This window comes from Barbus barbus (genome assembly GCF_936440315.1).
Source record: "Barbus barbus genome assembly, chromosome: 13".
NCBI lineage: Eukaryota > Metazoa > Chordata > Actinopteri > Cypriniformes > Cyprinidae > Barbus > Barbus barbus.
In genome coordinates this window covers 13703936-13731918 of record NC_136741.1, presented here as the reverse complement: position 1 = coordinate 13731918, position 27983 = coordinate 13703936, and the positions used below count along the sequence as shown (strand labels likewise).

Sequence of the window (27983 nt, the reverse complement as noted above, 5' to 3'; positions counted from 1 at the left end):
GCATGCGCATAAGTTTGCGTTCGCCTCCTTTCAGCATTGCTCAGTGCTCTATCATATCATAGTTCTCTTTGTGAGATTTTTCAAGCTGCAGGGATGACCGGTGTCCAAGCTGAGAACCAAAGCCACGGAAAAGAGCCACAATGTAATCATTTAACAGACACTAAAGAGGGGATTCGAGCTATAGCGATGGACAGAATGTTCTAGAATGGTCATGTGATGTCCGGAGACCAGTTATGTCGCACTTTTAAAAAAATACTCTGACGTACGTGTCTGTTTCTTATAGGAGCTCGTCCGCCGTCGTAAAAAATAAACAGGTATAATTGTAAAACAGCGTTTCGGGGTTATTTAGGCTATAAAATAGAGGGAGGTTTCGATGCGATACGTTTTAAGGGAATATTTTCTCGGTGTTGAAGCAGAGAGGGGGAAGAAGGGAGCACGTGAGGGGTCTTGTCCAATGGGATCGGGCGCTTTCAGCAGGAGGGTATAAATACCAGGCGGTTACCGTGAGAGACGCCCGCCATTGATGACTAACCTTTCAAAGAAACCGCGTTATTTCATACGTATTCATGTATATGATGTTAATTTGTTCTGTTGGCGTTGAAAACTAAGCTCAAAAATCTTTAAGTCGTTTTCAAAGAGGGTTTTTCGGGCGCAAAGCATCAACAAGATCCTTCGGTCGGTGAAGTTTTCCAGCAGAGCTCATCCTGCACTGCATCGTCTGTCTCAGTTCGGCAGTTTAAACTTTCATTGTTGTTCCCGAGACGGAAAGGTAAAATTTTGGATCCAGGTTGAGCTAGCTTCATTTAGCTGGCGGAATGGTTAGGGGAGGGACTGCTAACTGAGCTCAATGTCAGCATCTGACGGGGCGGGGTAATGTGTGGCTAGCTGTGCTAAAGCTAGCCGGCGCCATTTTGTGGCTCGAGGCTTGCTAGCACGATTATTCATGGGATTCATTTAAACCAGTCTCTAATTATCTGTATTGTGTTTTATGCTTGTATAAGTTAACGTTTGTCCCTAAAACTGGTTATTTAAGCAGAGGCAACACTAAAATGGCAGTAATATTGTGCCGGAAGTTCGTGTTGCGTCATCCATAGGAGGTCGTCGGGTTTATATAACGCATGGCCCTGGATTATGTAACTAAAGAAACAAATATTTCTTGCATATACACGCAATAAGTATAGGGAGCGTTTTCTAGTTCAGTATTAAATTGCTCGTCTGTTTTATTGACCTACAAAGCTTCTCTTTGTTCTGAGTAACGTTAGATAAACGTCTTTCTCCCATGTGCAGTCTGTAATTTGACAAATTGGCACGTGTTTGTCCACAACAAACGAGAAAAAATTGTCCCAACGTGGCTATGTTTGTATAGACAAATTGTGTACCTGTTAAACTTGTAGGTGTAAAAAAAAAACATGAATCTTCATCTTTGAAGGGGACTTCATCGATGATGGACAATACTTCCTTATCCCCTCCAAAAACAAAAATATTCCCTTCCCAATCATAAGCAAACCAGTGTGAAACTAAGTGTTTTATATAGCTTGCAAAAATAAAACAGTAACATTTTAACTTTTTTTCGAATTGTTTTTCTTGTGTAAATAAATTTTGTAAGTTCATAGGCTTCTTGTACAGTGATTCTTTTACATTTATTTAAATAAAGTACACATAATGATCAATATAATTTGTAAATGTTTTTGAGTATGAGAAAAATACAATTTTACCGAGCAGGACGATGACCTTTTAGTTTGGGGTAAGTGTGATGAAGGATAACCTCTGTAGCAGAGCTAAATAAAGCTCGAGAGCTTCAGAGACAATTGAAAGGAATTCTTTGACTTTTTAAGCATGTTTTCACTGTCCAAAGTTTTGAAAGTAATTATTGCTTTTATTGATCTGAGTAACTTGCACCTACAGTAGTTTAAATCAGTGTTACGCATATAAATTAGGGCTACATTTAAAGTTTTACCTTGAAACAAATGGTTGGAAGAAACCAAGTAATATAAATTTCTGCTTTTTGTTTTTATTTTAAGATTTAATTTTAGATTAGTCTGTTGAAAAAATGTCACATTGGCAGTTTTCATCTAGACAGCAATGATAAAAAAAATTTTGGAAGAAAAGAAAGGTCAGCATATTCAGACTTTTAAGCGGGCAAGTTTGCTTCCACATACCTGTTTTTGTTTTTTTAAGGTTGTTTTGGGTGGGGTATTTCAGATACTGTATTTTCAATTTATAAAGATGCCTTTTATCGGGAATGGAGCTGAAACGCGTTGTAGTTTTCATTTATTAGGCAGTAGAGGGCGGTGCATACTGCATGAAACCTGCAGTAGTCCTGAGGACTACAGTGCAGTATGTCATAAACTAGGAATTTACACAGCATGTGTGTATTACTAAAAAGCTATTACTCTTGCATTTAAATTTGTCATAAAAGGACTGTTTGTGCTCTAATCTGCTTTTTCTGATTTGCCTAAAAATAAACAGCAGTGCAGAATGGCACGAGTACGCTGACACTGCTCTCCCTGTTTACAGTGGCACAGACAGTGGATGTGTAATGCTCACTGAGCTGCCTAGGCGTAGTTGCAAAAGCCCTTTCCATACTGGTCACCACTCCCTGGATCGGCTCAGACTATGTCTGATGTGAAACCCCTACAGAACTTCACCATGAATGGGAATCCCCCTCCCCCTGAGTTCAAGAACCCCAAAAGGCCTGGGCGCCTCACCAATCAGTTGCAGTATCTAGAAAAAGTGGTGATTAAGTCCCTGTGGAGACATCATTTCTCCTGGCCTTTCAGACAGCCTGTGGATGCAGCCCGACTCAATTTGCCAGTAAGTCTCGGCGTGCTTTGTCATTTAAAGCTATTACACAGTTTGTAGGTGCGAACCATTATTAATTTTGTTTTAAAATGTGCTTGCTCAAGGTTATTTATCAATATTTCCACTTAATTTAGGATTATTATAAAATCATCAAGAACCCTATGGACTTGAGCACGCTTAAAAAGCGTCTTGAAAACAATTACTACTGGAAGGCAATGGAGTGTATTGAAGACTTTAACACCATGTTCACAAACTGTTACGTGTACAATCGGGTGAGGACTCTGCTGTTTTATGTAATGTTGCTAAAAAATTGAAGATTTGATGCGCAACATTTGGTTTCAAACTTTTTGTGTGTGTGGTTTCAGCCAGGAGATGACATTGTTCAGATGGCTCAAGCCCTTGAGAAGATGTTTTTGGAGAAGGTGGCAAAGATGCCTCAAGATGAGTTTGAGATCTCTTCTCTGACAACTAAAGCTCCTGTGAAAGGAGGAAGGAAGTCAACTGCAGGTATTCAGGCCATTTAAATTAATGACAAATTACTACATGTTTCAGGTTCCTGTGTTGTGTATGGCAGTGTTGAGTGAAAATCAAGTTAATATTTGCTGCTTCTTTTTTTTGCAGTGTTAAAGAGGCCACCGTCTCCTGTGTCTGAGGTGGTTTTCCAGCAAACAGTGACCGTCATCCCTCCGGATGCTCTCCACACAATTCCCTCTGCTCCCCTGTCTGCACAACTCACAGCCAAAGTCAGTTCCTCTTAAACCACCTGCACTTGCACTTTTGACATGAGTCTCAGCAGTATCGTAAGTCTCTAGTACCACGTGAACTTGGTTATTACTCATTGTACGCCTGGTAATTACAGTGATTTGATAGGAACATTTATTTATTTATTTTTTCCTGAATTTCACAATCAGTACGTTTACATGGGCATACCTTTAATGTATAAAGAATCTACCATGTAAACAGATTTTGAATGACCGTAATCCAGCTAAAGTCATACTCGAAGTAAACCGAAATCAAATTAAGATGTGGAGTATTTCTATTTTAGTCGCATTATCGAAGTGCAGTATAGACATGTACTCACCTTAATCACAGTATTACCGTGGTGTAGGACTTTTCGCTGCGTATTGCGACAGAATACAAACAGTAGTGGTCAAACGTTTGATGGCAAATAAAAAATTCCATGAAAACAACTCTCTCCCACCAGTCCTTACTTCATATCCTCATCCAGTAGCTCTGAGTTTGTCATGGGGTTATGAACAAAACGTTGCTGAATGAAAGAGTAGAGGAGTACTGTTGCTGGAGAATTTGTATCTGAAGTCATCTGTTTGCGCACAGCGTGACAATAACTGCACTTGAACTGTAAGTTGATACGTGAAATTCTGGAGGGAACATCGGAAGGCATCATGTGGGGCCGTAATGACGTGTGCCATTAATCGATATGTACTATAACATGGGGAACAATGGGAACATGAAAGGAATATTCTAAAAGCAACTCATGTAAACACCTTAATCATAATATTGTCTTATTCAGAAAAAGGTAAATAGGTTTCCGGTTACGCCACCAAGAGGATGGCAGCCTAATTTTCGAGCTCCCTGACGGTTTTCTAAAATAACCTCCAAAAATCAGTTTTTGTGAAACCTTGTAAATATTTTACACAATAATGGAGAAAGGGGTTACTACTAGAAGTAGGACAACGGCAAATGTAGTAGAAAATTACCCAGAAACAAGGCAAGGTAGCAGAAGCAGCTCACCAACATAATCTCCACATGGCGAAGACAGTTCTGAAGTTAGCCTGCGACGCATCCTCAACAAACTCAGAGAATTCAGAAGGTATAATAAGGTACAGCTTTCTGACATTAAACAAGAACTGAAGAGAACAAACGACAGACTGGGGGAGGTAGAGGAAAGAATTGAGTTGCGCTTCAAGCAGCATCAACGCTAATCAAGCGGCTAACACAGCACCAAGCTAATCTGGAAGCCAGACTCAGGAAGGCTGAGCTCGCAGAGATAATTTAAGGATTTACGGAATACCTGAAGATAAAGAAGGAATGGACATGGTTGACTTCACTAGATGACTTGTTAAAAAGCACATTAGACCGAGAGCTCGGGATTGAACGAGCACACTGTGCATTAGTACCGAAACCCAACAATCCGCACGCAAAGCCACGGTCTATTGTGGTAAAATTCGGCAGTTACCGGACAAAGGAGGAGGTGTTCCAAGAGCTTTGCAGAAAAAAGAAGTATTCTGCAACGACGCTCTCTTCTTCGTTGACCATGGTTTCCCTCCTGAAGTGCTTAAAGGTGCCATAGAATGAAAAACTGTCTTTACCCTGGCATATTTAAATAATAACAGTTCTGTACATGGAAATGACATACAGTGAGCCTCAAACACCATAGTTTTCTCCTTCATATGTAAATCTCGTGATTAAAAAAGACCACTGAAAAACAGGCGAATCAGAACATAACACCGACTGTGACGCAACAGTCAGGATCACTACGCCCCCAACATTTGCATAAACCCGTCCTTGTTCTAAGCCGGCCGAACCATCAGAAGCTCTGCAGGTATTGTAAATAAACAAGCGCGGACAACAGCGGAAATAACAAAATAAATGTTATGTTCCAGGCCGTGCAGGGGGTGTGAAGTGCACGGATGGGTTGGTGTCTGTATTCAGAAAGGCACAGAAAGCAAATAACGCGAGCCACTAAAGGGACATGGTTAGCTCCTTGCTAGCGGTAGCCTGTTACAGTACATAAGATTTCACTCTCAGTAAGGAGAGATGAGGATGATGGCGAATGACTTACAGATCCTGAGCACCACTGACAAGCATCTGATCTTGTGAAATGTGTGGTAAGTACTGTTGCTCCATAATGTAAACATAGTTTGTGTGATCGCGTCTCTTGAAAGTGAACTATAACGTGATCGATGGATCGTTCAAAAGCAGTTTCAATGCCTCGCATATTAATAACGGCTCCCTGATGCCCGCGTTTTATATACAGTATAATTACCTGACGATATAACTGCGAGAGAAAGTATTTAAATATATATTTTCCTCCCTGTGCGTCCTTCTTGCTGATGAGCCGTACTGTGAAACAGCCAATCAGAGCAGAGCTCAACATCGAGCAGCACTGTGAAACAGCCAATCAGAGCAGAGCTCATTATTATTCATGACCCTGCCAAATAAGCCAATAACAGACCGTTTCATTCTAGGCAGAAATCCTAGGGTTGTAAATGGACATGTAAAATCGTTTCTGGATATTTTTTGCCCTTACCTAAGCCACATACCTTCTGTGTAGATATCAGAGAACAATTTAAAATACTGTATCAAATGCATTCTATGGCACCTTTAAGAGACGAGGGGAGTACACCAAGGTCAAGAAAGCTTTAAAAGAAAAACAAATAAAGTTCCAGACACCGTACCCGGCAAGGATGCACGTATTTTGCGATGACTGCACTCAAATGTACCAGGATGCTGCAGAGGCAACGAGAGACATGGCTTCACGAGGATTCTCCGTTACCGTGGTGAGGCCACCCACTACTACGGACCAGGAGGAAATCGGACAACTATCTACTTGGCAAGTAGCGAGGAGAAGACGAAACCGGGGCGGAGATTAGGAGTCTGGAACGTTGGGCGGTTACACACAACCCAAGAAAACTCCTCACCCACAATACAAAGAAAAACTAAAGTATAGCCATATAGTAGGGCCCCACCTGTGGCTCTCAAGGCTCTTTTGAACAAAGCCTCAACACCGGAAACAACCGCTCCTATTTGTTACGGTGGCATTTTTTTGTTTGAAGTTGTTCTACTTTGGTTCTTGTTTAATGTTTGTAATTTGGGAGAGGCACTGTCAATGTATAAATTGAACAACAACAGAGTGTGGTTAAGCTTGTTAGCCAACAATGACAAATACGAATATGAAGAAACGCATCCTTAAAGTTATTACATTTAATGTAAATGGGATTTTGAACCCAGCTAAGAGAAGTCAAATTCTATTAAAAATGAAACGGGGAAAATGCAGATTGTGCTCCTACAAGAGACGCATCTCACTCCAGAAGAACATGAAAAACTAAAGAGAATGGGATTCACTAAGGTGTACTATTCATCTTATAAGTCAGGCCACAGAAGGGGTGTAGCAATTTTAATATCACAAATCTTATTTGAGCACCTCTCCGAGATCTCAGATAAGGAAGGAAGGAAGATACATAATAGTTTCAGGGAAAATAGACCATGCTATCGTAACAATATGTAATATTTATGCCCCCCTGGAAGTGATTTCGCTTTTTATAGGAAAATATTTGATTTTATGATAGGAGCCAAAGGAATTGTCATAAGTGACGGAGACTTGAACATTCGTCTTGATCCAAAATTAGATTAATCAAGAAACTCAAATGTTACATCATTACATAGAAAAATTAATGTTCTAATGATAGAGCTGGGTAAACTAGATCTCTGGAGAGATTTTTATCCATCAGGTCGTGACAATACTTTTTATTCATGCCCGCATGACGTATCCTCAAGGATAGACTTTTTTTGTTTTAAAGAAAGATCGCCGTAGAATTCAAAGCTGTGATATTGGATCTATTGATTTGTCTGCTCATGCACCCCTCTCTTGTACTATACATATTAGAGATAACCCGGGAAGAACGCTTTGGAGGTTAAATACAAGCATTCTAAATAACCAACCATTTCAAACTCGAAGGAGGATATAGAGGATAATAAAGAATAAAGAAAATTAGAAATGAAATTAATATAATGTATTCACAAGAAATTGAAAGAAAGTTTATATTTACGGCAGAAATATTATGAATTGTGCTCTAAATCAACTAAACTTTTGGCAAGGAAGCTAGAAAAACAACAAACGGGTAATACAATACATAAAATAAGGGTTTTGAATTCTAAAATCAGACAATACAAAAAACGAAAATACAAAAAACATTTAAAAAATATTACAAATTACTATATACACAACCACCCTTAGAAGATGAGCAACAGATTGGACAATTCCTTGACTCCCTCAATTTACCAGTTATAACGGAGGAACAAAATCAAACATTATCAGCTGCGATAACTGAGACAGAACTAAATAACACCATCTCCAGACTCAAGACAAAAGTCTCCCGGCCTGAAGACTTTTCGTTCTGAATTAATACCAAGTCTTCTTCTGGCTTGCAATACATCGTTAAAGGAGTCCAAAATGCCTCCATCATGGACTGAGGCGTGATCTCAGTTATCCCAAAAGAGGGAAAAGATAAATTAGAATGTAGTTCATATAGAACAAATTCGATCCTGAACGTTGATAACAAATTATGTACAAGCAGCATCCTTGTCAAAAGACTGGAAAAGATTCTCCCCCAACTAATACATAACGATCAGACTGGGTTTATCTCTCAAAGACAAACGCATGATAATATTAAACGATCTCTACATATATTAAACCGAATTCAACAGGACAAACTTGAAGCTCTTAATTAGTTTAGATGCGGAAAAGGCTTTTGATTCCATTAGTTGGCCTTTCTTATAAAAAGCCCTTGAAAGATTTGGCATGCACAAAATTTTTGTTAGGGGCATCCGTAAGCTATATAATAAACCATCCGCCCGGATAAAAATAAATGGGTACCTTTCAGATACCATTATATTAGAACGTGGATCAAGACAAGGATGTCCAGTCTCAGCACTGCTTTTTGTGCTTTATATAGAACCTCTCGCACAGTGGATAAGGCAGACTGGAAACATCAAAGGCATCTGTATAAATGGAGAAGATCACACATTGGCATAAACATACAAAAAACACAAATGTTGACTTAATTATACACCGCCAAAATATATTAAAGATAAATTCAACCTTAATTTGAATCTGAATTCGCTGAAATATTTAGGAATATACTTAACGAAAGAAACTTCGACACTAGCAGAGGCTAATTTTGACCCACTTTTAATAAAAAATTAAAGATGATATACACGGGTGGAATGCCGTCTCTTTCCTTGGCCTTAGTCATAGAATTGACTCGATAAAGATGAACATTCTTCCACGATATCTCTATTTATTTCAAGCACTACCTGTAGAAATTCCCCTAAAAATTGGTCTGAATTAAATGAGATAATTTCCAGATTTATTTGGCAAAGGAAAAAACCCAGGATTAAATTCAAAACATTACAGCTCCCAATGGAGGAAGGAGGTATGGCATTACCCCATATTAGGGATTAATTATATGCAGCCTACATATGAAACCCAACGTACCAAGCTATGGCTGACCCCACAATTCAAGCATTATTAGTACATAAAAGTTTGGGAAGATTTATAGAAAAGGTGCAAAACCCATGGATTAAAGCCCAATAAAAAATCTGGAATACAATAAAAGAGGAATATAAATTGGATCGTAAATTACAAAAAATTCAATGGTGTGCCTATGACCCTGAATTTAAGCCATTAATTATAGATTCAAATCATGAATTTCCACGGCAGTTTAACATGTGACTGAAATTTATTACTCTTGTATTACTTTTGTACTGTATAATGTGCGTCTTGAGATATTCCATTTACTGTCAAATTTAAATAAATCAATTAGATTATGAAAATTATTATTATAACCACATTAAAAATTTAATTGTAGAAAAAATTATTTTTTAAGAGCCCTTACACAGAGATTTAGGCATGTTACTAACTTTGGGTATGCGGTTGCTCATTTGGAATACTCCAAATTCATTAACATTACAACATGGTTAGGAATAAATGTATGTGCATATCCATGTGTTGGGGTTTAGGCAAAAAAAAAATTCTCCTGTTTGTATAAATGTGAGTAATCTGTGTAATTATTAGTAAATGAGACCTAGTGTTTGCCAAGGATTAATAAATATAGTTTTGCCTTTTTGACAAAGATAAGGGCTGTTTGGTTGTCTCATACTGAATTATGGAGATAGTATTTTCTGAAGGTGGAATAGTATGGGATAAAACATGGTTTGCATATAATTTTTTGTTTAACTGTAATCTACATTTTCTTTCAGTTGAAAAATGGTGTGAAAAGAAAAGCAGACACTACGACCCCTTCTGCCTCTTCCATCACCAGCTGTGAGTCATCCCCATGTGTAAAAGAACCAAAAGTCCTTAAATTATTCTCCAGGCGAGGCAGCGGCCGACCCATCAAACCTCCCTGTAAAGACCTTCCTGAATCACCACCACAGCATCAGGTGGGAAGAAGGACCAAACTCTCAGAGAGACTCAAATACTGCAATGCCATCCTGAAAGAGATGTTTGCCAAAAAGCATTCTTCTTACGCCTGGCCCTTTTATAAGCCTGTGGATGCTAAGGCACTGGGCCTTCTTGATTATCATGAAATCATTCACCAACCTATGGATATGAGTTCCATCAAAGTGAGTACCATGGTTGTTAATTTTACTGGATAAGCTTTGCTCACTGTTATTGTTTTATATGTAATGGGCTTATTTTTTTTCTAATAGAAAAAGATGGAAGCTCGTGAGTACACCGATGCATTGCAATTTGCTGCAGATGTGCGACTCATGTTCTCAAACTGCTACAAATACAATCCACCCAGCCATGAGGTAGTGGCCATGGCAAGAAAACTTCAGGTGTGTCTTTAGGTGGTTTGATCATCTTTCAAAATCCATTGTTTTTCTTATTTTCCTATGGGTAAATGCGGAATATTTAAATTTTTTACCCAGGATGTTTTTGAGTTTCGCTTCTCCAAGATTCCCGACGAGCCGAGAAATTCAGCCCCATCCTCTAGTCAGAACAGAGTAAAGAAGGAGAGAGCACACAGTCCATCCAGTTCTGAGAGCAGTGACAACGAATCATCGTCTCCATCAGAAAACTCCTCAGACACAGAAGAGGATGAAGAGGAGAGAGTGCAGAGGCTTGCCAGCCTGGAGGAACAGGTAGGACTTGCATATAGACGTTTGAGTCCTTTCACAGATACACACATCCTCTGTTCCAAAACCGTCACGACATCATAGTCACACCCAATGTGATGACTCTTCCTCCTTCTGCAAATTCTATGGCAGTATTGCATGTGTTCTTGCAGCGAAAACAATTCCAGAATGTTCTTTGCCAAGAAGCGAGAGGGGCCTCGTTTATTAACATACTTGGGAGGACTTAAGTCTGAGCAATTACAAATTGATTTTACTTGGGTGTCATTGTAGTCTTTTGCTTAAGCATGTTAACATGTTGCCAAGTCGAATCTTCTATGAGTATTTAAAATCAGCCTGCTGCGAGGGTTTGGATACTCCCGTTTGTACACTATGCAGTAAAAAAAAAAAAATAGCTTGCTAAGTTTTGAGCTATAGATTGACAGTATTAATATGTGTACTCTTATATAATGTAATTTCTGTCTTTACTCACCAGCTGAAAGCAGTACGAGATCAACTGCAGTTACTGACCCAAACACCTCTCTTGAAACCAAAGAAAAGGGAAAAGTCCAAGAAAAAGAGGAAGAAAGAGAGGGAGTCCAGTAAGCAAAAAGGTGAAGAAATGAAGAAACCGGCAAAAATACAGAGGAGGTCCAACAGCAAGTCATCAGGGTAAGAAAATGTGTGGCGCTTGTGAGTGCACATCATGCCCATTTCTACCCTAAGTATCCACCTTATTTTTACTGTAAGAGCGGTCACAGCCATTTTTAAATTTAATGTCTGGCTTCTGGTCTCATCCACTTCCAGCTATATTTAGCAGTACAACAGAGCTCGTTTTGCTGACTGATATTGCAAACTGGTGTGTCTTACCATATTATTTTAATGTACTAGCCCTATCTTAACTATGCACACACTGGTTTGTAGTACAAACACATTTACCATTTACTGGACTTTGTTATTCTTACCATTATTTCCCTGCAGCGGCTAATGAACCGCAAGTAGGGCTGCACAATTAATTGAATTTCTAATCGCGACTATGATTATGGATGCCACGATTACATAATCGTTCAAAGCCGCAATTACAAAAATAAATAAACAATTAAAAATGCTCATTTGCATTATTCTGTGTGTTTAAGAGGTGTTTGCGGGTCGTTAGTCGTTGTCATAGTCGTTGTCACTCTGTTGTGCGTGATAGATATGCTAAACGTGTCAAAAGCGGAACAAAATAGCGGTACTCGTTTGAACTGCGCGCCACACACAGACCTTTTATCTACGCGCCTCAAAAGAAAACAGCGCAGCGTGAGCTTAGAGTGTATGCCTTTATTACAGTGGCCAGTCGCGATCATGCGCTAAACAACGCTGTGAAATCCAGTAAGAAGCACTCGAGTTCAGCGCAGAGCTCTCCAATACAAATCATGTCTCTTTCATGTAAACTAGTTTAAAGCCAAATAAATCAGAGCTGTCATTCTCATCAACACTGATGCAGAAAGTATGGTAATGAGGTGCTGTACTTTTGGTTATGTATAAAAGATGAGGCTGTTACAGTTTTCACAACGGTACTGTCACTAGAGATCGACCGATTTATCGATTTACCGATATTTTTCCCGATATTTAAGCATTTTTTCATAATCGAATATCGGTTTTGTAATATCGGATTCCCCGATAAACACCGCCATCTTGTGGACGTTTTCAGAATTGCGCGCAGGATCGCAATTGCAGCGCATCTGAGGGGAGACAAGACAGCAACGGCGTGCAGGTACTTGATTTGCTGTAGTTAGTAAACTATTTAATATTACAGGCACAAATAATATTAATTACACAAATTAGATGTATTACATAAATGCCTGATATATAGTTTAAATGCAACTTGGCTCTAAGAAATATGATAAATAAGATACTCTGTCAAGCCCTGTCCCTATAAAGATAGGCTATAACTTTGCCTGAAATAACCCAGCCATGAATTAGCACATGGTGGAAATAAAAGCGCTGAATTTAATTCTCTCTGTGGTCTATTAGTCTCGTGAAGTCGGAGTCACATAGATAATCAGTCAAGTCCTCTCCCAATAAAGACGTAACTTTGCATGAATTAAATAATACAGCCATGAATGATTGCATGTTGGAAAGAAAAGCATTGAATGTAATTCTCTCTCTGTTGTCTATATGCTCATCATTAGTCTCGTGAAGCCGCTTTCATATTGCAGTTCACTCAGCGTGTTGATGCTCAAGAAATGCTCCAGCTCGGACACCGCATGTATCTTTTAACAAGATTAACTTTTTTGAAGCACCCTAAATTGTATTAACACTTACTATATAACCATTATTTCGTTTATAAACATCTAAATTAATACAACTCTATGGAAATTAATTATTTATTATCTCCGCGATCGATCGCAGTTTGAGTAGCCTATAGTTCTGTGTAAATGCATAGATAAACTGCGCTATCAGCAGCATAATTTAGAGCATGCCAGTTGAGAAATGCAATAAAATACAATGCTTGTTATATTCCAATATTCCAGAGAATATTATTCCGTGAATTAACATTATCCAGTGAATTATTCTTCACTCTTTATCCTATTAAACAGCTTAAAAAACTGCTTTTAAAAATGAAGTTAAAAATGAAGTTGATATGACTCCTTTCCTTTATTTTCTCCATTTGAAAACATTAGACTTTCTATGTTCATTTTGCTTACTGCTAATATTAGTGTTGCTGCTAAAGCTTTTTATAAATAAAATGTTTTTCATTGTTGTAATACGAAGATTACATTTAACATGATAGGGCTCTAGACTGCGACCAAAATGGTAATTGTTTGCGAGTTAAAATTTGACGTGGTCGCATTTGTACGAGTGCCAGGTCTGCGCTACTCCAAAGCGTCTGCTTCATACAGCGCGCGCTGCCAGCCGCAGCACATTATAGCAGGAGTCAGATTTCACTGATCACGTGAAGAGAGGTGCTTTCAGCACTAGCGCTTAGTGGGTAGAGCCTGGTTTATACTCGCCGCGTCAGCACGAGCGTGAAGGTGCGCGTCGCGGATGGAGCGCAACGGATGGATTTGTTTTCAAACTAAAGTAAAAGACCGCTTCTTAAACCAGAGAAGGTGAACGTGGTGGTATTCTTGTAGAAAAAACATGCAAGTCCTGTCAGCTACAGCCAGTTTAGTTTTACTTTTCTTTTTGTTTTCGTTTTGAGAAGCTTGTTATCTTTGCTGTTTACCTCAGGTTATACTGCTTTCCTTAAAAAAATATATATATATATATATTAATATTTATTTGCTTCCTCAGAGTTTGCTAAACATTCTGTAATATACTAGGTATATAGTACAGCATGTGGTGTGTCCTATGCCATGCCTAGTCTTATTCGTTTTTGTTAATAAATGTTATGTAAGAGTTTGTCATTGTCAACTTACTGTTTTATTGTTGTTGCGCTTTTTAATTAAGAATAACAATGAATCCATCTTTTGTTTTAGTCTTAAAAAGTTAAAGGTGTATAGATATAAGCAAAACAGACAATGATCTTTTCTTGTAAAATGTGACACCAAGATCGCAAATTTGAAAGTAAAAAGCGCACGAAAAAAGGAATTCCTGTTCACAAAATTTAAATCACAAATAATACAGATGAAAAAGAACGAGTTGAATGTTTCGTTACCATATAACTATAAACTATGCTAAAAGTTCATCAGCATGCATTGATTAATCAAATGTTGTAGCAAAAACAAATTGCAACCAAATTATGTGCTCGTGCGCAAAAGTGAGATCAGTGGGAAGAATGAGTCTAGAGCCCTGCATGAAAGACTGCTAATTCTCAAAACATTTTTTGTTAAGATGACTGAAAGGAGGAAAAACCAAAGTGAAGTATGGACTTACTTCACGCAGTAATTTATTTACTTTATAAAAGTAAATAAATATCGGTTCTGCATATCGGTTATCGGGCACATAGACATGCCAATAATTGGTATCGGTATCGGTTATAAAAAATCAATATCGGTCGATCACTAACTGTCACATGTACATCTGCATCCCAACTCAAGCTCCTGCTACTCTGAAATCAAGCTCCTGTTAATGTGCATTTCTAAGAGACAAAACTTGTAATATTACATGTTCAGTGCTACCAAATCAGGAGCTGTTGCCACTGCTCTCCAATGTTAGTCTGGAACCCTGATAATATAAATTGTATTGTAAAATGTTACTGTAACTTTGAAATTTCGTCTGTTTAATTGTAAACTAAATATATAGCTTTCTATTTTTTTTCTTTTAATTTTAGTATAACATTATTATACCATGCATAATTTTACCTTTTTTTTGTTTAAAGAAGAAACCAAACCAATGTACAATTGACATTTGAGGCTCAATGCTATAGAAAACCAATAAAAGTTCAGGAAGAGTGGTTTCAGCCTTTTTTTAAATATATATTTTATATAAAAATATGGCATGCAGCTTCAAACAATGGCATAAATCTGTTCAAAATCGTTATTAATAATCGCAATTATAATCTCAAGGGAATAATCGACAATTATGATTTTTGTCATAATCATCCAGCCCTAACTGTAAGTCTCGCACATTCACATAAAACGACTTGCTTTCGCATTGAAAAATAAGGTGAATAATAGGGCTGTCATAAAAATTGAATTCTGAATATCTGTCGAATTTAAAATAAAAATCCACAATTTTAGGTGTGCGTCAGGCAGCCTTATCAGTGGTGCACAAGATGCAATGATTATGTAGGTGTCATTGCATTTTAATGTTTTTTTTTTTTAGCCTATCCTGTTGAACCCACTCGATGCGGCGCTGCTATGTTGTTTATTCAAAATATTGCAGAAAAAGAGAACATCAGTGCGGAGATGATGCTGTTTATGGCGAAACTGAAACCAAGCCATTCACACAGAACACATATTTATCGCATTTTCTACAGGGACATCTATCACCGTTGCACTTGCGTCTTGCACGAGAGCTGCTTGTTTAGAAAGCCATGTAAAATTAATGTAAGTTCAACTTTAAAAAAAAAAAAAAATGTCTCGAATTTATGGAAGTTTTTTCCTCATCCCACTGCATCTCATGTTTTTAAATAGAAAAAGTGCTCTTTGTGACTGGTCTTCGGTCCTTTGTATTAAACTATACATACATGTATACATGATGCAGTTTTGTTTCTAATTATTTAAGCAACTTAATTATATATGGTTTATAAACATTATTTTAAATTTTTTTTATTTTTTTTAAAGATAGTCAGTCATTTTATTTTATTGCTTTGAAGAAACGTGCATTAGTAATCAGGGCTCGCAAAATTTCTAAATCCCTGGTAGCCCTTCGGGCAAGTACTCTTCAGATTGTGGTAGCCCGAAAATTAATTTAACTAGCCCAAATAAAATAAAGACCATAAATGTCAATCAAAAACATTTTCAATACACAAATATCAACGAATATCAAGGAAAGAGTTTTATTTTACTATTTACAAGGTATCTTCAGAATTCTTAAATATCTATTTAAGGCAATTTGAAAAAATATTTCTTAGACAGTTTTAAATACGTTAAATGGTATAAGGCCTTAAACTCTTCAATATATTTGTATCAAATTTAAGGACCCGTGGGAGCAAAACCTTTCTCTATTGGGCGGACATTTCGGGCACCTGAGCAAAAGCATTCTTTATACCAGACCTGTACAGCATTCACACAAATAAAGTGTGTAACTTAACTTTAATGTGCTATTTATATTTGATTTGACCCTTGATGTAACTAAATGATGTACATTTTAGGTTACCTGAAAACACATTTTTACTGTACAATACACTGCAGTTCAAAAGTTTGTATCAATAAAGTTTTTTAAAGAAGTTTCTTTTGCTCATCAAGGCTGTATCTATTTGATAAAAAATACTGAATATTATTTCACAAAATTATATCGTGAAATATTATTGCAATTTAAAATGTGTTTTCTATTTTAATATACTTTAAAATGTAATTAATTCCTGTGAAGCAAAGCAGTATTTTCAGAGTCACATGATCCTTTAGAAATCATTCTAATACGCTGATTTTTTAATCAATGTTGGAAACAGTTGTACTGCTTTTTTATTTATTTTTTTATACTGTATTTTTTGGGACCTCTGATATTTATAAAAAAAAAAGTTAAAAAGAACAGTGTTTAGTCAAAATAGAGATTTTGTAAATCAAAAGATTTTGATTTATTCAAAAGTTTGGGGTCAGAATTTTTTTTTTTTTTTTTTTTTTTTTTAAAGAAAGTTAAATAAACTTTATTCAGCAAAGGATGTGTTAAATGGATAAAATTGATAGTAAAGACTTCTATTTTTAGAAAATATTTCTATTTTGAATAAATGCTGTTCTTTTAAACTTTTTATTAAATCAAAAATTCAAAGAAAAAAGTAACAGGTTCCAAAAAAATATTAAGCAGCACAACAGTTTCAACACTGATAATAAATCAGCGTATTGGAATGATTTCTGAAGGATCTCGGGACACTGAAGACTGGAGTTATGATGCTGAAAATTCAGCTTTGATCACAGGAATAAATGCTATTTTAAAGTATAGGTATTAAAATGGGAAACCAATTTTAGAAATTGCAATAATATTTCACTATCACTGTTTTTTTCTGTATTTTTGAAATGAATTGATGAGCCAGAGACTCAAAAACAAGGGCAATTACTTATCAGGTTTATAATATAGCCCTAACATAATATATTATCAAAACAAACTATTTAAACTGATAGAATGGAATAGAATAGAAACTGAAGCAAAACTTAAGCTGAGATCTGTAATTTAAATATAAAAAATATTCGTCAACATATGAATTCTTCTATAGCTGTCTAAACATCGTTATGAAGTACAGTTTGTACAATACTCTTGTGTGGGACTGTACATGTCTCAGAGTTTTGTTACCGTTCTTTGCCCGTTCATCCTCCGCTATTTCCAGCACTTAGTCAAGCCACTCTTCTTTACTACATGAGGACGTTTTATTTCACATGTCATTGCGTTTGTGTTGTCTCTCGTGTTGAGCGCACTGCAACCATTGAAGTATTGAGTTTCTACACCGACTCATTTGGTGCATATCGTTCTCTTTCTATGAAACCTGTAAACCGCATTCACCGGCTCTAAATCTGTCGTGACATCAGCTCTATAACGGTTTGCCCGAGCATTGCTATTCTTTCCCTTTTTACTTGCGGCATTCAATCAAATGGCTTCCCAACTCATTTTTGTGTGCGCGAGGCACATTATTTCTTCTGCGCGGCCGCGGTGGAAGAAGAGCGCGGTCACGCACGCGCTCAGCTTAGAGGGAACATTGTGTGGGAGCCCTGTATTTAAGATAGCCCGTCGGGCAGGGCAGTGATACATTTTGGTAGCCCCACTGGAAAACACAATAGCCCCGGGACGTCGGGCTAGCGATTTTGCGAGCCCTGGTAATATTTTGCTCGATGCGCCCACTTGTGGCCTCAGGAGTGAAGCCAAAAGCTTTTTCCCCCCTAACTGAAATTATGCCTTTTAAATTAGAATATAATTTGAATATTGATAATATTTTAAGTACAAAATTCGAATTTAGTTTTTCAGCCATTTTGACAGCCCTAGTGGATAATGTATAGAGTTTTTATGGCAAGACAAATTCTCAATGAAATCAAAATTGTCAACTTTGTTCTCAGGCGGAAGGAGAGCAGAGCATATGACTCCGAGGAAGAGATGAATACATTACCCATGTCTTATGAGGAGAAACGGCAACTGAGTCTGGACATTAACAAGCTTCCTGGAGACAAGCTTGGCAAAGTAGTGAGCATCATCAAGGCGCGAGAACCCTTGCTTAGGGACACCGACCCTGAGGAGATCGAGATCGACTTTGAGACTCTCAAACCTTCAACTCTTCGAGCTCTCGAGTGTTATGTTGTCGCTTGCCTCCAAAAGAAGCCAAAAGAAACTGACAGTAAGTACTGTTTTGTCAATATTAAGAGCTTTTCGTGTTGAGATACAGTATATATGAAAGATGGTACTAAAAGCTTTTCACACCACGTGCAATACAACAATGGCATGCAAATCTGAAATATGTTTTTCATATTACAACTACATACACCAAGTCAGGGGACACTTTTCATCATTATCTGGAAAAAATAGAATACCTGCAGTATAGCAGTACATTATTTTTGCTTCGGTGTGAAGGTGTTCATAAAGTGTTATTTTTTTTTTAATTTTTTTTTTTAAGGGTATGCTTTACCTAAAAGACTAGTTGAATATTCTTATTCATATTATTTATTATTTAGAGCTTCAACACGATTAGTGCTTAAAATTGCCATTTTCTAAACAAAAGATACATGCTCTACAACTCTTTTTAAAAAAAAATCGGCGTGTAAAATAATTTTTATCTTATATTTATTGTGACCTTTTTACATTATTAGAAAAGAAGCCCCAGAAGAAGTCTAAAATCAAGGAAATGGACAAAGAGCTGCAACACACAAATGGAGAATCAAATAATAAAAAGGCCAAAAGTATAGGTATTTATTTGTTCATTCCTCTTTTTTTTATATGTAGTCATATAAATGCAGTATGTTTCCCCTTCTGTGTGCAGTTGAAGCGGAAGGGGAGTTTAAAGACATGAGCCGTCCGTCTCGTCTGAGTGACAGCAGTAGCTCGTCCAGCTCTGACAGCAGTAGTAGTGACTCTAGCTCCTCTGATAGCTGTGACTCTGATTCAGGTTAGCTGCTTCACACCTACCCACCAACCCTTTTATTCACTCACTGTCTCAGGCCAGTCTGTTCCCCCTGCTATCAATCTGGCCACTGATGCAGAAAACAAATAGAAAATTGTAAAGCTTACTCGGACATGTCCCCAGCATTACAAAATTTTGCTTATTTCATCTTAACACCTTCTGGACAACAAATATTTGAAACATTACACTGTTCAACTTTTTTTCCCAATTAAAAAAATGGTGTAAAAATGTTTTATTCGTGTTCACTTCTTGTCTTTTACACTTTTTCACTTTTGTAATTGTGCACTTTTGGCTCTAAATTAGTAAAAGACCAAGTCATCTCATTTTCTCTCTCAGACTCTTTCTGTAGTTTTTGTTGGGTGCTATTATTTATTTGTTGTTTTCCAATGTTTGATATTTTGTTCTTGTTTCATCACAATCACTTATGTTGTTGCTGTAGTTTAAGACCAGTTGGCTCTTGGTGTGGGGTTTTCTTTGTTTTATACACCATCAGCACTTTCAAGTTCAAAATAGTGGTAAGGGCTTAGAAAAAACGCCGTTTTCCTTTGGACCTTCACCAAACATACCTGAGAGCACAACAGTTTGTGTCATATGCTATTGTCCCTGTTAAGAGTTACAGCTGGTCTGTTTTAAACTGCTGCTTTGAATCATTACTATGTGGTTCCCCTGTTGCATTACATTGTATTTCCACCTTTTGTACTTGTGTGAGGTTATGCAGAGATGTATATGTAATGATAATCTAAAGTAGATTGTATAAGCATACATCGATATGTTGTATGTGAGATACTTAGATTGTAAACTATAGTTGTAACATGGAAGCTAGGACCAAAAGAAGCTGTCATAAGAGGCAACCACTTGTCCTGCTTAAAGTCTGTTGCATATTTTGTAGTTGTGTGAATTTTATTGACCTAAACGGGTATGAAGCTTATCCTTTGAGCTTGGTGTTTAAAACCCAGAGATTTAAATAAAACACATTTTCATAGACAACTGTTATATGTTAAGATAAGTGTTGTGTTTTTCTTTCCCTTTGATTTGTCATTTCACATTGTTTTTTTTAATTTTTTTTATTTTCAAATTGTTTACTCTCGTCACAAAACACTTTCACAATTTGTGCACACTATTTAGGGGAAAAAAATTGACCACTTGTAATGAAACTTGATTTTTTTTTTTTATAGTACTTAAATTGCATACACAGTTCATATTGTATTACTGGAGTTCAGATAAACTGAGTAAATCAGCAGGAATGCCCACGGGATGGGGTTGGCCTTTTCCGCAGTCATGGCTGAAGTGAAATGACCTCAGTGTGCATTGTGCGTGTCTTACAGAACAGAAAGCTAAGAGGAAGCAAAGCAAAGCCCCTGGCCATGCCCACAAAATTAAAAACAAGGTAAAAAAAAAAACACACAAGCCAATAAGAGACAACCAATATTAAATGGCCTACTCCCACTCCTTTAATGTTTGGCACATGGAGCATTTCACTTCATGTAGTGCCAGATTTTTCCTGAGTGAAATATTGCCCCCTTGTCACCCTCCCCAAACAGGCATCGCGGCAGGCCGTTGCTGAGGTAAAGGACTCTTCTGCCTCAGTCGTGACGTGCCAGTCTCGTCCATTGTCACTAGTCTCAGAGGCAGACTCTAAAGACCTGTTTGCATCACAACGAGCAAAGCATCCTGCCGAGGACGACATCATGGCAATCCCAGGTTAGGCTTGGTGCCATTGTTCATACTTCTGTTCACGTTGATGTGTTTTCTGTGGCCACATCATGATGTACAAAACAAATGAAGTGACCTCCAAAAATGATAAAGATTTCTTTATTACACATCAAAATCTGCATTTGGAGAACAGATTGCAGCTTTTGATTTATCACCTAAACCCTTTTCTGTCCATCCCTCTACCCTCCTCCTGTAACAGCGTTACACAGCCGGCTGCCTCCTCAGCCTACCAGACCTAGTGGCAAAGCTGCCCCACTACTTCGTAAAACCTGGACTGCCCCTTTACCGCTCAGCCTACCTCCAGACCAGGCCATCAACCCTTTATGTAACACTTCTTCCACCTCCCCCTGTAAAGACAACACAACCACCCCACTCAAATCTTCCCATGTGTCGATCCCCCCACACACACCAACCTCACTCCTTTCAGACCCGTCGTTCCCCCATAGTCCCTCACTTGACCCGCAGGCCTCTCAGGTTGGCCCTCCATCGCCTGCTGCTGCAGAGAAGCCTCCGCTTAAATCGGAGCAGGAAGGTAAGAGGTCTCTTGATGTGACTCCTCCAACCACCCGCCGATCTCCGTCCCTCGCTCGCTCCCCTCGCTCTGTTAACATTGTGCATCTGCAACTTTTCTTTTCCATTGTGGTTTAACATTGTATGTTCATCATAACTGGTGGTTTGTTATTGATTTTTGATGATCTCTTCCCAGCTGCATGTCATTGCTGTCTCTCACATATAGTGCCGCTTTAATTCATGTGTTAAACAGGATATCAATTCAAAGTGAACTCCATCTTTCTCTTCCTCCCCTCAATCTTGCAGGTGTTCCTCCTCTTCTGTCACCACTGAACTCACCTTCTGCAGCCATGCCTGTCACAGGATGCCAGCCTACCTCCAGCTCTCAGTTTGAGGTAACTTATATTTCTGTTAAACTTGTCTTCGTATGGAGAAAAAACTATACAAAAGACTTGAACTTGTTAATTTTATTCGATTAAGTTTTCGATTAATTTAAAATGGATTGTTAGAATAGTTTGTTGCAAAAACATTCTTTCAGCAAAGAAACACTGCAGTGTTGCTCTGAGATGCACAAATGTTCTTCTCCACCTTTTTTTGTGGAACTGTTTTTAAACAGAAAAAAAGACAATTGTGTCTAAACTCACTCAATGTTAACTTCTTGTGTTAAACTCCTTTAAAAATGTATATAAAGTTTGTGACAGAAGTTCAGTGAAGTAGGGCTGCCTCCTAATAGTCGACTAATCGTTATTTGACCAGAAGAGGCTTGGTCGACCAAAATTGTATTAGTCGCTTAGTCGTTAAAAAAACGTAAACGGCAGCGTGCTTACTGCAGGACAGATGGCGGTGCGGTTATTTGCTCTTAAAATACTCCATCATTTTTGGTCATACAGATAAGAGTAATACATCTTCCAAATCTGTAAAGACCGTTTATTTGTGCACTCACAACAAAACACGCTTTTGTAAAATAATGAAAGCAAACTAGGGGTGCAAGAAAATATCAATACACGTGAGTATCGCAATATTTTGTTTGGCGATACTGTATCAATTCTCAAACTGAATATCGATATAAAAAAAAAAAAATTATAATAATCATACAGGATTCATGGTAGTTGTTTCGTTTTGAGTTCATATCCCGACCGCTAGATAGCAGTCTTCAACTCTGAACTTAAACAGTGACAGGAAATACTAGCATTAGAGCACACCACTAATGTTAGCGTTAATATAGTTCGCTGCCAGTAATGGAGGATGAAAGAATTGTTCCAGCTCTCGTTTCGGTGTACAAAGCTAAAGTGTGGCACCATTTGGGCTTTTGTGGTAACGTCCGCTCCGGGAACGCGGCGCGGGTGCCACCTCGGTCCCGCCACGTCCCATGTGAAAAGCCTTCGCAGGCGACAGGGTTGCTGCGCGGCTGCACCTTTCTCTCGTGTTGGGGGTGTTTTGTACAGTTGGGTTGTTCGCGTCGCGGTCTCGGCGATTCCACGCAGAACATAGATACAAACTGAAAAACCTGTGAAATTCGAGTTAAAAGGTTCTGAGAATGTTCAACATCTGTATTTGTTTTATTGTTTTACAATTGTTTTATTTTAAGAATCCAGCAAGCACTTTATTTTTCATTAATACTATGCAGATGTAATTTTTAGTTCAGATCAAAATGTTATGACATAGTATATTACAATTGTAAACTTAAACTGTGAACCTTTTAAAGCAAGTCTAAAAATATATATGGTCTTTTTTTATAAAATACATTTTATACATTTAACTAAAGAATACTGCAAGCACTTTAATTTTTCCCCCTTGACTCGTAGTACTGCACAAAAAGTGGTTCAATAGCGTTGAATGTTGCAGGGACTAATAATTGCAAATGCAGATCCCAGTGTGTTCTAGTTAAACAGTTTTTATTTATTTATTTATTGCTAAGGTTTGCATATAGTGGTGTGATCTTAATGACAGCTTTCCTAAAAATATATTCTATTCCTAAAATAAGAAATATCCCAATATATTGCCTTGCTTACAGTATGTCAATGTATCACAATATATCGTATCGCAACCCCTGTATTGTGATGCGTATCGTATCACCAGATTCTTGCAAATACACAGCCCTAAAGCAAACAGGATGTGCTTAAATTTCTGCCGTCTCTGTGAACTTGAGCGGGAAACTCCGTGTATGTCTTTGCCTTACAGACATTTAAAATTTATAGAGAGTGAAATGTCTACTTTCAAATGAACCAATTCAAATGGAAAACAAATATTCTCAGATTATGTAATCCGTATGAACCGTATGTGCGCTGTGGCAAGCTTTATGCGTGTGCTTGAGCGCGTATTAGGCTAGGCAATTCAAGGCTCATTATTATGATTTAAATGGTTTATTAAAAAACGTGCGATTAGTCGACTAATGCTTAAAATGAACGACTGCTGGTCGACCAGAAAAATCCTTAGTCGAGGGCAGCCCTACAGTGAAGAAACCGGGTTTAGATCCAGATGGATGGTGTTCGGCCTGGTTGTTGTTGGTGACACATCACTTTTTGTAATTGCTTTTTCTCTCTGCAGCAGTGTAAATTGTTGTCACCTCTGCATGAGAGTCCATTAACCAACATGACGGATGAGCAGAGCTGCCCAGAGACACTGGAAGAGCCCTCCGTTCAGCTGCAGAAAATGCATGGTCAGCATTTCTCCTGCTGTTTTCTTCCAGAGTCCTCTCCTTTTTCCTCAACGGTTTCTTGAAATTCTCTTGAAATGGGTTGTTCTTCACGTTTTCTAGGAACGAAGTACGATGGCAGTGAACTATGCAAGCCCATTCAAGATGCCAAATCCAATCTGCCTAAAAAGGTACCAATGCTTTATTTGGGGAGCAAATGAAAAATGCACTCTTTGGTGTTTTCTTCGATAACCTGAACCTGTTTGCGTGTGTTTAAAGGATATTGTATTAAAGCATGCAGACTCCTGGACAAGCTTGGGGAAGATGGCTACTCAAACTCCTTGCCCAATCAAATCATCCAAGGAAAGTTTCCAGCAGTTTCGCAGAGTTGCCATGGAGAAAGAGGAACGAGAGAGAGCTCGTAAACTGCAGATGGAAGCTGGTCGAGAGAAGAGCAGCACAGACCAAAGCGGGTATAAAAATAATCTTATTTTTAAGGCAACAGTATATAAAGCTGTTATGTAAGTTTCATTTTGGAGAAGTTTCAATCTCTGCATGGCTGAAGACGTGATTCCAGCTGACCACAGCTTCCCATGGCTCCATTTCAAAACCTAGTGCGTTTGACAAATGCATTCGAAGTTTCTACTCTATTAATTTGCAGTTATATCCCTTTGGCCCACATGTGATGATTATATGACTCTTCTCGCTGATCTAGCTAACAGTGTGGCCTTTTAATGATTTCTAGCCTGACGCAGCAGCTTCAAAAAACCAAGCTGGACAGCCCACCTTCAAAGCCAGAAGTGGAGTTAGCAGAGCTGCCTCTGATGGCAGCCATCTTCGATACCCCCAAAGCTCCTGAGCCCTCCTCTCTTACACAGAGCTCTGTAGACAGAGAACGAGAGATGGCCCGCAAGAGAGAGCAGGAGCGCCGCAGGAGAGAGGCTGTAAGTACTTTGCACACCCAAGTATTTTAGAAATTAACTTTAAAATGTTGATATTTAAAGGGATAGATCACCCAAAAAATAACAATTCTGTCATTACTTTGATTATATTTCATTATTGTACATTATTATGACCCTCTTTTCGTTACAAACCCTCAAGTTCATCTAACAAACACAAATTAAGATTTTTTTTTGTTGAAATCCGAAAGCTTTCTGACACTGCATAGACAGCAACGCAACTACCACATTCAAGACCCAGAAAGGTAGTAAGGACAACTAACAGTTTTTTGAAGCAACGAGAATACTTTGTGTGCAAAGAAAACCAAAATAACTTGCGTCAACTGGCACAGAAGAGAAGAAATTGTTGAATAAAGTCGTTAATCGAACCATCAAGATTCAAGATTTGTATTCGTCACATACACAAGTATACAGAGTATAACCAGCAGTGAAATGTCCCAGTGTGTTTAAAACATTTAATCCAAATTAGTGATGTTCTTCTGGAGTTATAATAACTATAAACATTGTTACTTATTTATTAGATAATTAGATAATAATATTTATTATAATGTTTAATAACATATCTGTTATGCTGTTTATTAGCATTAATATATGTTGTGGTTTTACTAAAATCAACAGTTAACATTGTTACTTTTGTTGTTCTTACCATGTAATTGTTGATTTTTGATGATGATGATGATAATAATAATAATAATAATAATTATTATTGTTGTAAACATAACTGATATTTAATTATTTTTGTTATTTTACTATTGTTATTATTATTAATAATAATAGTTATTATTATTAATAGTAAAACAACAAAAATAATTAACAAATATCAGTTATGTTTACAACCAGTAATAATATACCTTATGGTTTTTTATTATTATCATTAATAACCACAAACAACATAACTGTTAGTATTACAATATAAAGATGATTTACTAATCAGGTTTATTATTATATTATACTATAAATTATTCATATAAAACAAATACAATTATAATAACGTTATATAGTTTATTAACATTCATAACAAATATTATACTTTATGGTTTTATTAATAACCACAATAAATATTACTCATGTTATTATTGTTGCTGCTGTTGTTGTTAAAATGTTTTGTTACTAGTCTAGTAGTATTCATAATAATAATAATAATAATAATATAAAGAATGTTTTTATGATGTTGTTAATATTTGTTTTTTGTTATTTTTCTTAGATGTCCGGAATCATTGATATGACCATGCAGAGTGACATAATGGCAACCTTTGAGAAGAACTTGGACTGAGATTAACAAACAAATAAAAAATACGTTTGCTTGTGTTTATTGCGCTACTGTTCGTTGAACAGTGGAGGCCGTCTTTTCCCTTCCCCTACTTGCTCCATGAGTCCTAGCGACTGAAACGGGTCTTTAGTCTTTTGATGGGCAAAAATACTGCAATACAGCTGCATCACTTTACATTTGTACTAAGTTGGCTCTTGTAAAAATAAGAAAACCGTTGTTGACAGCATATGATGTTGTAATACCAATATTTGCACCAATAATAGTGAGTGTATATTCTTGAGTTTTTGTTATTTTGATACGTTTGATGCTTGGATTCAGAAATGCCTGCACTGAAACGCTGTCAATTGTCTGTAGCAGTTTGGAAAAAGAAACATGTCTGTCATTTCACAACAGTTTTTGTTCCTTAAGTTTTTTTTGTTTGTTTTTTAATCCTGAAGAATGTTTGCTTCTCTCATTATTGCAATCAGATTCTTTGACACATTCCATCATCTCTTCTGCTGTATGAATATTGCATAGCTGGTCATCTTGCGCTAGCTGTTGTCAGTACTGTAAGGGATATTCCTGTGCAGGGCCCCGACCCTGTTTATCCTACTAGCTGGTATTTCATGTATTTGACGTAAAGCAGCAATTTAAACACAAAATATGCTGGCTGCGTTAAACTTGTCCTGTTTAATTTGTATATATCAAAAATATATTTCCGTAGTGTCAGAAATGAAACCTAAGCATGCGTATATAAATATTTAGCATTTTGTTACAGGACAGCCTTTTTTTTTCTTTTTTTTTTTTTCTTTTTAAGTGTCCGCCTATGAAGAATCAGACTTATTTAGAGCAGTTATTGCTCTTCCTGTATTTCTATTTGTATCCATTTGGAAGTGCAGTGCCATAAAGTTTCTCTCTTGGCGATGATAGGCAGTTCTCTGTGCCTAAAGTCAGTGGCTTCTCCAGAGCCGTGTTGATTCCAAGGTGTGGTCTGGTGATTGTACTGCACTGAAGATATGTTCAAAATCCTTTCTGACTATATTGTGTGGCAGTTTTCATCACAAGCACTTTATTCATTACACCACCATGCTGAGGTGTCACATGCTATTGAGGGGAGGAATAATATATTATTTCAAAGAAATCGCATTCTAAAAGTTAAATCAATAAATAAGTATTTTCAGTAAAGTTTGTGCATTGTGGTCCCTTTCATTTAAACTAAATGGGTCAGTACATAGTGATGTCACCATTTATATGCTTAACTTTAGGGTGTTGTTAAAATTAATACTTTTAGCACATTAAATTGATCAAAAATGACATTGAAGGCATTACTGTAACTCTTGTTACAAAAAATATATATATGTCAAATCGTTGTTTTTCGGACCATTTATAATATTAAGAATCACGCTTTCCACAAAAAAATAAAAATATGAAATATTTTTTGAGCACCAAATCAGCATATTACAGTTTCCGAAGGATCATGTGACACTGAAGACTGCAGTAATGATACTGTAATTAGCTTTGCCATCACAGGAATAAATTACGTTTTACTATTTAGGCTATAAATTGTAT

At 37.3% G+C, this 27983-nt stretch overlaps 1 protein-coding gene across 8 annotated transcripts; it reads left to right on the top strand.

The window, feature by feature from the left end:
* On the top strand, positions 1 to 27601 carry LOC306879160 (bromodomain testis-specific protein-like). 8 transcript variants are annotated; one of them, XM_079431941.1, is made up of 21 exons: positions 1 to 142; positions 2518 to 2814; positions 2937 to 3074; positions 3168 to 3309; positions 3424 to 3545; positions 9805 to 10170; positions 10258 to 10386; positions 10480 to 10692; positions 11159 to 11334; positions 18294 to 18568; positions 19038 to 19133; positions 19208 to 19333; positions 20674 to 20735; positions 20890 to 21049; positions 21261 to 21593; positions 21878 to 21966; positions 24119 to 24230; positions 24330 to 24397; positions 24486 to 24679; positions 24952 to 25150; positions 26370 to 27601. In XM_079431941.1, exons 2-21 carry the CDS (start codon positions 2617 to 2619, stop codon positions 26436 to 26438), a joined length of 3267 nt encoding a protein of 1088 aa, XP_079288067.1. In that variant the 5' UTR covers positions 1 to 142; positions 2518 to 2616; the 3' UTR covers positions 26439 to 27601. The 8 variants fall into 8 exon arrangements, with proteins under 8 accessions (XP_079288067.1, XP_079288072.1, XP_079288070.1 ...); XM_079431942.1 differs by having other exon boundaries at positions 23 to 769; positions 19038 to 19127; XM_079431940.1 differs by having other exon boundaries at positions 23 to 769.
* Positions 27602 to 27983: the final 382 nt, after the last annotated feature.

Excerpts from the sequence above, each read along its gene's own strand:
- LOC306879160 (XM_079431941.1), top strand. The coding sequence starts at position 2,617 with ATGTCTGATGTGAAACCCCTACAGAACTTCACCATGAATGGGAATCCC. Across the intron at positions 10,171-10,257 it reads TGGATATGAGTTCCATCAAA|AAAAAGATGGAAGCTCGTGA; the intron begins GTGAGTACCATG and ends TTTTTCTAATAG. Across the intron at positions 24,398-24,485 it reads AATCCAATCTGCCTAAAAAG|GATATTGTATTAAAGCATGC; the intron begins GTACCAATGCTT and ends GTGTGTTTAAAG.